Source organism: Delphinapterus leucas, chromosome 5 (assembly GCF_059928025.1).
Source record: "Delphinapterus leucas isolate spDelLeu-1000000601 "Yukka" chromosome 5, BTC_Dleu_Yukka2, whole genome shotgun sequence".
NCBI lineage: Eukaryota > Metazoa > Chordata > Mammalia > Artiodactyla > Monodontidae > Delphinapterus > Delphinapterus leucas.
The window spans coordinates 2779217-2790357 of NC_143133.1; the positions used below are offsets into that span (position 1 = coordinate 2779217).

General features: G+C 63.3%; 1 protein-coding gene across 1 annotated transcript; it reads left to right on the plus strand.

The window, feature by feature from the left end:
• Positions 1 to 5433: 5433 nt before the first annotated feature.
• ADRA2C (adrenoceptor alpha 2C) lies at positions 5434 to 7475 on the plus strand. The gene has a single exon (XM_022554848.2). It carries the CDS (start codon positions 5434 to 5436, stop codon positions 6808 to 6810), a length of 1377 nt encoding a protein of 458 aa, XP_022410556.2. The 3' UTR covers positions 6811 to 7475.
• Positions 7476 to 11141: the final 3666 nt, after the last annotated feature.

Below are 11141 nucleotides of genomic sequence, written 5' to 3' on the forward strand. Positions count from 1 at the left end.
GAGCCCAGAGTCCAGGGTCGAGGCCAGGCTTAGGAGGGCCCCGAATGCCAGGCTCAGGCATCTGGGCACCAGCAAGGCCCCGGAAGGAGGACGGGTCCGGCATGGAGCGGCCGGCAGAGGGGAGCCCTGAGGAGGCCACGTGGCAGCCAGGACGGGTGATGGGTGGGTGCAAGCTTGAACCCCAACAGGCCCCGGGCTGAGCGAGGTACACAGCTGGTGCTCAGAAAGACAGGCTGACCCGCTGCTTCAATCCATTACGCCCATTGCAAGTCAAAGACGGTCCCCAAAGCAATTCTTTCCCCAGAGTTCCTCCAGCTCGGGAAGAACTCAGCAGTGCCAAGTGCATCAGTGTGATCAATATTGCAGTGGAGTTAGTACACGGAGAGCCAGGCTCCACGGGTGGATCCCGGCCATTTTCTGACAAGACCAAGCGGTTCTGGAATTCTTCAGGGAAGGACAGGGAGAGAAGCAAGCTTCATTTTTTCCTGCCTCAGCTTTAAAAATGAAATTTCAAATAAAGTGGGGCAAAAAATACCCTCAGCCCAGTTAAGGAGAAAACAAGTCCCTGGGTCCGAGACTGGGCGCCAGCTCTCTGCTCCGCACCAGCCAGCTGAGTGGAAGGGCTCTTCCCCTTCCCCGCAGGTACCCACCGAGGGCAAAGACAGCAGGCAGACACATCGCCAGCCCCAGGAGCTCGAAGCCAAGTGGGGGCGGAGTCGGCACCGGCCTTAGAACCATCCAGTCAATCTCCCCACATTATGGATGGGAAAACTGAGGCCCCTGGAGGCAGGAGGTTCTCAGGCTGCCTGGCAGAAGGTAAGGGGATAAGTGGGAGCTTAAGTCCAGAACCTCCACGGAACGGATGCATAAAGGACCTGGTGGGGGAATGCCGGGTCTGGCTCTGGGCGAGGTACCACTGTGCTCTGCTGGGCCCCACCTGTACCGGCTACACCGCAGGCATCCAGTGTGGCTGGGGAGGATGGAGGATACCAGGCCCTTCGTACCACCCATCCCTCTCCCACGCTTTGATTGAGCTCCTACTGTGAGCCGTGAACTGGTCCCCACACCAGACTGTGGGACAGAGATGTGGCCTGTCCGCAGGAGCCCACAGCAGAGATGGGGTCTGATGACGGCTCGCCCTCGAGGGGCACACGGGAGGCCAGTGAAGGGGGCTCTACCTCAGGCTGGGAGAGCAGTGAGGCCTCCCAGGGAGGAATCTCATGCCACATGTTTTCAAGGAAGAGGAGAGCCCTAGGGATGGACAGGGCAGAGTTGCCAGCCTGGAGAACGTCATGTGCCCGGCCCGGAGTCCATGGCAGGCGGTGACAAATGGGCTCCCAGCCAGGAGGGAGCAGGCCGAGGTGAAGCAGAACCCAGCCTGAAATCTGGGAAGAGCTGCTTGCATTGGGGTAGCAGAAATACACCCTCCCTGCAGCCTGAGAGGGTGAGCGAGGCCACAGGCACACGTGCACGTGTGGGTGTGCGCACGTGTGCTGGCACATGGGTGGGCGTGTGCAGCAACGTGTGTGCACATGTGGACATGCACGCCTGTGTGCTGGATGCTTGTATATGCACAAATGAGGTGTGCACACAAACTCATGCATACATGCACATAGCACGTGTATGTGATTTTGTGTGTGTGGATATGCGTGGGCCTGGACACATGCACGAGCACAGTGTGTGTGACATGTGTGCATGCGTGGGTGGGTGTGCATGCATGCTGCTTACAGGTGCACGTACACGTGAGTGCATGCATCGTGCGTACACGTGGATACTCGTGTTAACGCACTGTCACGCATATGGCTCTGCGTCTCGTGGTACGTATTCCTGGCTGCGTGTGTGTGAGGATGCGAGCATAGGTGTGCATGGGTATGTGTGCATGCACGTGTGGCTACGTGTGCATGTGTGTGTGCGCGCACGCATAACTGTGCACACAGGGAGGTGGTTCAAGGAGACAAGCCCCTCTCTACGTGAGCTGAGGCCACTCGTGGAGCACAGGGCACCGCACCCAGCAGGTGTGCATCCAAATTCGTCCTCTCAGCGGTGGGCCCAGGTCCCAGTGTCCCAAGGCTGTGGGTCACGGTGGGATGAAGGCGAGTACACCCTGGTAGCCCAAGGATGCTCCGCTTCCATATGATTTCCTGCCGAGATGGCCCACACCCCCTCCGCGACGACCCCAACCCCTACCAGCGCAGCCTGACTCCCCAGTAGTGCCCTCCCATCATCCTCCTGGTCCTGCCAAGCCCAGGCCTGGCCGGCAGCGATTCCTCAGCACGGGCAGTCTTCCCGGGCACGTGCTGTTCTGTCTGTTCCAGGGCAGTTGGGAGCAGTTTGTCAAGCCTAACCTCCAGCGTCGGGGTAAGAGGCCTCTCCAGCTCCTCTGTGAACAGCTTGGTCCCTGGGGCCTCTGGTGCACGTGAGCAGGCCTGCATTTAGTGCTTCCCTGAAGCCCAGGCAAGGGCTCTCTACCCAAGGACTCCTCAGGGGCCCAGCCCTCTGCCGCCCCTCAGCTCTGGGCCCTGGACCCACAGGAGAGGTGCTTCTTTCTGCTTCCTCCTGGGCGAGGCCAGCTGGGGCAGGCGTCCCCAGGGGCCTGGGTCACTTGGCTGGCCAGGCACTCCCAATGTCCCCGGCCTGGCCTGGCCAGAGAGTCACTGCCTGGGCAGTGGGACGTCCTGTCTGCTTTGGGCCCCCTGGAGCTCTGGGTCCTTTTCCTTCAAATCCCTCATGCTAGACTGGCCTGGCTTGTGAACTTGTGAGGCATCAGGACCCTTGAATGCATCCCCCAAAGTGCTTTTTGCAAGTTAAGAACCCCCCAAGGTCAGGAGGAGGCCCACATGGCTGTCCAGCTGCTGGGAGAAGGACAGATCTCTCCAAAACCTACATCTGACCACGGCCATGTCCCTTGTTTGGACATGCCCACCAGGACAAAGCCCGCCCCCACCCCAGGGAGCACAACCAACAGGGGCCTCTCACTTCCTAATAACTCCTCTCACTCTCCAAACACAGCCCAGAGGCCACCTCCTCCAGGAAGCCTTCCTTGGTAACCCCACTCTCAGGCTGGAAGAGGAGCCCCGGGGCATTGATGGCATTTACTGCACCCATCTCAGTGTGTGGCACCATCCACCCCAGACGGTGAGCACCCAAGGCAGAAGGCCTCATACAGACAGGGCCGGTGCGTGCCAACGATGGAGGATCAGGTGTGTAGGGGTCTTCCCTGCAAAATGCACCCCTAAGTACCCTGACTGGTGGCACCTTTTATGCCTCCAGGACCAGAGGACCTTTCATAAGTATGGTGCCTCTACCTTTCCTGGGTTACACGCGGTTGTGGCTTTGCTCCCAAAATGGCATAAATGGCAAGGACTGGCCCTTGTTGGGCAGGTCTGCCATCTGGAGTCTTTGATTTCCAACCTGGTCCTGGCCTGCTCCTTGGTATAACGTTGTTAACAAGGATGTCAGAGCTCTACATGGGCATCTCTGCTAGGAGAGCATGCTCTCCTGGTAAGGCCTCTAAGCCCTTCCAGAGCTCAGAGAAGAGAGAAGCGGCCCCCAAGCCACGCATGTTTCTAGGCATCACTGGGGGTGTGTGGCTCCAATCCCTCCCTGAGTCACCCTCTTAGTACCCAGAGGCATCCCACAACCACAGCTTCCCCCCCCCCCCACCTGAGGATGCAGGGAGAGCTGAGGGCCAGCCTGGGTGCAGTTCTGCTTTGCTGGGAGGAAAGGTCCTCCGGCTGGTCTTAGTGAGAAATGCCAGGCCTGGGAACTCCAACCTCCTCTCCAGGGTCTGTCTCCCACAGACCTCAGGGTGTCTGGAGGAGGGGACCAGCACCTGACACGGCTGGGAGCAACAGTGCACGTCTGCGGAACGAATGCACTGGGACGTGGGACAGGGGTAAGCGGGGGTTACCCCAATACCTTGCCCCTAAGCAGGAATGAGGCTCCCACGCCAAACCGCCCCTCATCCGGCAATTCAGTTTGGGGCGTTTGTCAGAGGCGGTGACGCTGAACATCCCCCAGCCTTTAAAAGCAAGGCCACAGAGCATAAGAATTGAACTTCAATAATTGTCAACATGGGTGCAGAGCCTGGGAGCCTGCCCAGGGCTTCCACAGGCACTGCCGTCATGATTCACGCTCCAGCAGCGCTTGGAACTGAGGCCGGGGGTGGGGTGGTGGTTCTGCACCGGAGCATCCACCAGAGATGGGAGCTGGAGCCGGACCCGCCCTCGGCAGCTCCGCTGCGCACCCAAGCAGCGACGCGTTCTCCGCCAGGCTGCGAGTGGCTGGCTCTCCAATCAAGCCGCGGACCCCGAGCCGCCCGTCCGGCACGCGAGTGTGCGCTCCCGCGTGTTCGTGTGTCCGGGGGAGGTGAGGAGGCTCGCGTCTTAGAAAGAGCAGGCTTCTGGAACTCACCGCCCAGGCCAGCTGGCACTCGCTCCAGTCCCACAGGCTGCAGACGGCCCTGGAGGGGGCGCCCTCGTCGAGCGCGCGCGCCCCACGCCACCGCCCCGGGCTCCTCCCCGGCGCCGCGCGGGCAGGTTCGCCGAGGCGGCCGCGGGCTCCGGCTCCCGGGCCCGCTCCCCCCGGGCCGGCGGCGCTGGCCTGCCCGCCAGGCCGCCCCCGCCCGTCCGCGCCCCGCCCCGCTGCGCAACTCTACCCAAGTTGGAAGCCGAGCCCGAGCGGCGACACTCGCGCTGAGCGCACGGCGGCGGCGGCGGCGGCGCGGCTCCGGCGAGCCCAGGCAGGCGAGGCGGCGCCAGCACGGCCGAGCGCGGACCGCGGGGGGCGCCCGCGCCGGGAGCAGCGGGAGGAGGAGCCGGAGGAGGACGCACGGCGGCGCCGGCGCCCTGCCCGGGAAAGTAAAGTTGGAGCCGGAGGCGGCGCGAGGGCCCCAAGGAGCGGCGGCCTGCGCCCCGGCGCGCCGAGCCCTAGCCGGCCGGATGGGAGGCGGAGCGCCCGCGCCGCCGCTGCCGCTGTCCGCAGCCTGCGCCCCGGCCGCGCGCTGGGGCCGCCGGGCCGCCCGGGCACGTCCGCTCGGGCGCCGAGTCGCCGTGGGCTCGCGGCCGGGGCGCTCCCCGTGAGCGGGGCCAAGGGCGGGGCCGCGCGAGTACCCCGGGACCTGTCCCCTCCCCCCCCGCCGCCGCCGCCGCCGCCGCCGCCGCCGCCGCCGCCGCGTCGCCGCTCTCTCCGGGCGCCTCCTGCTCTGCACTTACGCGTGCGGCAGCGGCGGGGAGCCCGGCAGCCACGCTCTCGGGCGCGCTGCTCGCCCGCTGAGCCGCCACGGCCGAGGGCCGGCTGCGGGGTGCCGCGGTCCCCGGCGGGCGCGCCCGAGGAGCAGGCGGCGATGCGGACGCCGACCCGGGCTGGGGGGCGCCCGAGCTGCCGCGGCTGCGCCCCGGCTCCAGGCGGGACCGCGTAGCTTGCGGGAGGACCATGGCGTCCCCGGCGCTGGCGGCGGCGCTGGCGGCGGCGGCGGGCTCCAACGTGAGCGGCGCCGGCGAGGGGGGCAGCGGCGGGGCCGCCAACGCCTCGGGGGCTGCCTGGGGGCCGCCCCCGGGCCAGTACTCGGCGGGCGCCGTGGCGGGGCTAGCGGCCGTGGTGGGCTTCCTCATCGTCTTCACTGTGGTGGGCAACGTGCTGGTGGTGATCGCTGTGCTGACCAGCCGCGCGCTGCGTGCGCCGCAGAACCTCTTCCTGGTGTCGCTGGCCTCGGCCGACATCCTGGTGGCCACGCTGGTCATGCCCTTCTCGCTGGCCAACGAGCTCATGGCCTACTGGTACTTCGGGCAGGTGTGGTGCGGCGTGTATCTGGCGCTCGACGTGCTCTTCTGCACCTCGTCCATTGTGCACCTGTGCGCCATCAGCCTGGACCGCTACTGGTCCGTGACGCAGGCTGTCGAGTACAACCTGAAGCGCACGCCGCGCCGCGTCAAGGCCACCATCGTGGCCGTATGGCTCATCTCGGCCGTCATCTCCTTCCCGCCGCTTGTCTCGCTCTACCGCCAGCCCGACGGCGCCGCCTACCCGCAGTGTGGCCTCAATGACGAGACCTGGTACATCTTGTCCTCCTGCATCGGGTCCTTCTTCGCGCCCTGCCTCATCATGGGCCTGGTCTACGCGCGCATCTACCGGGTGGCCAAGCTGCGCACGCGCACGCTTAGCGAGAAGCGCGAGCCCGCGGGCCCCGACGGCGCGTCCCCGACCACGGAGAACGGGCTTGGCGCGGGCGAGAACGGGCACTGCGCGACCCCGCGCCGCCTGCGCGCCGATGTGAAGCCGGAGGACATCAGCGTGGCGGCCGAGAGGAGGCGGCGCCGAGGCGCGCTGCGGCGGGGCGGGCGGCGGCGCGCGAGCGGCGAGGGGGCCACAGACGGCGAAGGGTCGGGGCCCGGGACGGGGACGGCCGAGCCGGGCGCGATGGCCGCCGCGAGGTCCCCGGTCCCCAGCTGGCGCCTGTCGCGCGCCAGCTCGCGTTCCGTCGAGTTCTTCCTGTCGCGCCGGCGCCGGGCGCGCAGCAGCGTGTGCCGCCGCAAGGTGGCCCAGGCGCGCGAGAAGCGCTTCACCTTCGTGCTGGCGGTGGTCATGGGCGTGTTTGTGCTCTGCTGGTTCCCCTTCTTCTTCAGCTACAGCCTGTACGGCATCTGCCGCGAGGCCTGCCAGGTGCCCGGCCCGCTCTTCAAGTTCTTCTTCTGGATCGGCTACTGCAACAGCTCGCTCAACCCGGTCATCTACACCGTTTTCAATCAGGACTTCCGGCGCTCTTTCAAGCACATCCTCTTCCGACGGAGGAGAAAGGGCTTCAGGCAGTGATCCACTCACTCTACCCGGCTCAGAGACCCTGGACAGCTCCCAGTGGAGGGGGCGGGCAGGCGTGGCCTCCCAGGAGAAAGTGGGAGCAACTTTCCCAGTGACCCAGGGTTGGATAGGCCTTCAGGGCGCAGGGGAGGGTGCTGCACGGCCGGAGGGAGGGCTGAGAGACTGCAGGGCCCCCGGGGAGAAGAAGGAGAGAGGGGAGACCCCTCTGCCTTCCTGTCTCAGCAAGGGGTTGCTTCTGGGGCTGCAGACCCGGGTCCAACTCTGGGGGCCGCGCCAAGGTGTGTCTGTGAGGTAGCACACGCATCCAACCAAGTTGGTGAAGAAGGAGCCTGCCCTGCCCCCACCACAGGCCACCACCCCATCCCCCTTTGAGCAAGGGCTGACTTCCCAAGACCTCGCGGGGTGGCTTTTCTGGGGGAGGAAGGAGGGCACTGACCATCTTTGGTTACGAAAGTATTTAAATGTTTGCCAACAATGACCGACAGCGAAAACAACCAAACTCTTTTCTAAATAAACCTTTGTAATCTAAGTGGTGGGTACAATAGTCAGTCCTTCAGACCCTCACCCTGCCCGACCTCCCACCAAAGGTGGCAGGACGGCGCTCCAGGTCGCCAGATTCCATCCTCCCCTTTTGCACGAGAAGGAGGGGGTCTTTGCTTAAGGGGGACTGTTTTGCAGACTTACAAAATATATACTCAGAATTCTTGTGCTGTAACCGGCGGAGAGACCAAGGAAATCAAAGGGCTGTAAATTAACTCCAAATTTAGATGCTGGAGGGCTGTCCTCCCTTCATAACCCTCCCCCCCCCACCCAGATCTGAGTCTAGGCTTCCCCCAGTGCAGCCCAGCTTGGCCCCCTTGCTCAGCCCTCACCACCCCCAGGGAGTCCGTGCTCACCCCGCACTAAGGCTTGAGGAGAGAAGGAGGGAGAGTCAAGTATCAGAGAGGGTCCCTTCCTGGCTCTTCCAGCCCTCATCACAGAGCCCAGAAGCTCCTGGGATAGCTGGGGGGAGGGGTAGGAACAGGACCCCTGAGACACACACATACATACACAGGCTTAGTGGGCTGGAGGGGCTTATGCCAGGGATCCCTGCTGTGACCATCCAACCCTCCTGTCCCTCTCTGTGCCCGTCTTGGCCTTCCTGTATGTAACCCCTGCCTGCCAGCCCAGCTCTCTCCTGGATCACCACCCACCTGTCTTTGGCCTGGGGTGGCCATGGGTCTCTCTCTCGAGGAGAGGTCAGCCCTGGGTCCTGCATTTCAAGGCCCCGTGCCCTGAATCAGCTGGCCCCTCTCCTGGTCTGACTTCTCAGGGCTGTCCCTTGGAGAAGTCCTCCCCTGCAGCTGCCTGGCCTTATCACCCCAAGTTATGGGTCCTCAGGACACCCCAACTGGGAAGAGCTCTCCCAGACTCGAGCAATGGTGGGGAAAGCAGTGGAGGAAGCAGTTGGCCAGGGCCGATGGGAACATCCCTGACCTCCCACCAATGGGCAGGGGCCTGGACATGGTGTCCGTGTCGTAGGCCTGGCTCTGTTGCAGGATTACTGAGCTAGCTCAGATAAACCCTTGCCCTCTCTGGGCCTCAGCACCCTTCCGGTGAAGTGGGGCAGGGGCTGAAACCTCAGGCCCTGCCTGGCCTGTTGTCTGTGGTCCAACTGGCCAGCTGAATGGGGGGGAGCAAAGAGGGGGAACTTTCCTTCAGGGAGAGCCTGGCTAACACTGGTATTGCCTCCCTGGTGCAATGGGGTAATGCCATACCCTCCCCCCGGCTCTTGGGGGGATGAACCCCGGGACTCCAGCAGGATCACGTAGCCTGGAACACGGCCCACGGAAGAATGTCAGCAAACCACCTTTCCCTTTCCTAATCCCGAGAATTGCACCTTCCAGGGCTGTGGCTGGGACTGCAGACGCCCGGTGCTTAATACCCCATTCAGCCAACAGATATTCACCACTTCATCGTAATTGCTGCCTGGAGAGACTCTCTTTTCAGCTGGATAAACAGAGACAGAACCTGGCTTTTCACCCCGCCTGCCGCAGGGTAACGGGCCAGTCGCCTTGCTCTGAGTCTCTGGCTCCATCGACGAAGCGGGAGCGCTGACACCCCCGGGGGTGCCCGTGGGCGCTGACTGCTCCCAGCGCGGTCCGGGAGCCGTCGTGCAGGGGGATTTCTCTGGGGTACAGAGGAGGGGCCCGGACCTCTGCCCATCCTCGCCCAGCGGGTCCGTCCACTGCGCACCATCACTCGCGCAGTGCTCTCCTCTCTTAGGCGCGTCTTCGTGTCTACGCCACGGTGCCATCACTGTCAACCCCCGTCTGTGGCTGAGGAAACGGAGGCCCAGAGCTGACCACCTGGGCCAGGACCCACAGGCTTGAAGGGGCAGAGCCAGCCACGAGCCCAGAAACGCCCAGGTCAGGAGAGCTGTGCCCCGAGCACCCCGGCTCCAGTCCTATGAGCACCGGCGATCTCTGGACCTCACTGATGGAGAAGCATTGTAGAGAAGCATTGTACACAGCCGCCTTCCTGCCTCAGGCTTCCCCTCGGCTCTCTCAGGAGATTTCCAGCAAAATAAAAAAACACCCACGACGAGATTAAGGAGGGCAGGGCCCCAAGCAGGGGATCAGCGCTGCCCCCAGCTGGCCGGAGCCCACCGCTGATGTAGTTTCCACAGACATGTGTAGATACACATTCTTATAAATTAATTCCTGTATTTTTAAAATTCAGTTGCTGAGTTTGTAGAAAAGGGGGAAAGAATAATCCAAGTATTCTGTTACAGCTCGGTATGGAATTCAGAAAAAAAAAAAAAAAAAGAAAAACACGTAGAGCAGGCAAAATAGAATTGTTAACACTTTAGAAGAGCAGCTCCAGTCTTTGAATCCTACCCCCAGCTCTGGGGGTGGGGGCTGAGGGATGGGAGAAAACTCGTTGCCGAGGCACTTGCTGGCGAGGAAGCGGTCCTTCTCGGCTGTGCTGGCAGCCGGCTATATTTTTATATCGCATCCGTTGGCAGGGCTCAGATATTCCAGCGCAGCCTTGAATCAAAACACTCGGCGCCTGCAGGCCCATCTTGAGTCTGGTTGGGCAGCTGCGGTGCGTTGCTGAGCCGAACCCCGGCCCCCAGTCCCCTGCAGCCCCCCGCAGCCCTCGTCACGCAATGGGGAGGCAGAAGGCATCCCGGCTGAAGATGCCCTGCACCCTGCCAGGCTAGGAGGGTACGAGTTCTGCGTTAGTAGAAGCCCAGCTCGTTGGAGCTGGGGAGTAGAGGAGAATGGCGAGACCCTCACCGGGGACCCCGAGTCCCTGCTCTGGGTCTGCCATGAGCACGGCCAGGGGACCTCAGCATGCGCCCCGCCCCGCATGCCAGACAGAAGGTCAGCCTCCCATTTGACCAGCTGGGCTGTTGAGATCATCAGATGCAGCTGGGCTGGGGGTGAGGGTGAGGGGTTTGGATGGTAGAAGCATCCAGTCTGCCTGAGAGGCACCCGGCAGGCACCCTAGGTCTGCCCCCTGCATGACCCCCACCCCATCTCCCGCCACCTGTAAACAGGGTGTACATCCTCTCCTGGCTGGGTGGAGGCACACATGTGAGAGGGTCCGGGACCTCCAGGCGGGGCACAGTGCCTCTGAAATCTGCCCAGGGAGCAGAGTCGACTGCCAACCGCGAGCCAAAGGAAAGCCCTGGGGACCAAATGCATTTCTTCCTGCCAGAAGGATTTATGGCCGCTCCCAGTAAAAGCCTCGGGCACAATGGGATCCTTATGTCAAGATAAGGGATTGCCATGTAGGGTGGAGAGGGAGCGCTGGCCCAGAAAGCCCCGTTTAAGGGCATCTGCTCTCCTGGCTGAGCACAAAATGTGCCCTGAGCTGCCTGGCAGTGACAGAGAGGAAGGAAACAGGATGCACACCTGCTGTCTGCTGCCAGGTTGATAGGAGAAGCGGGGACAAGTGGGCCGGCCTCCGGAAGACCACCTGTAAGACTGCCTGTGCTGGGTGCCATCCTGCAGGCCACTGTGCTTGGGGGTGTGTGCCTGTAAGGGTGGGGACTTTGGGGACCACGCAGAACCCTAGGGGGGCAGTCACACCATCGTCCCTGTTGGGGTGGGGGAATGGCCAGTTCCCAGCCCCCTGGATCCAGCCTCCATCACCAGATGCACCAGACAAGGCCACTTCCTCCCTGGGCCGGGCCCTGGCTCAGAGCTGCGAGGGCTGAGGGGCAGCGCAGTCACGGGGGAGGGGCCTGCCTGGGGTCCGGGACTGTGGCCTTCTCACCCCAGTGGCAGAGTGAGCCTTCGGGGCTGCAAAGCCAACCTGGTACCAGTCAAGCCCAC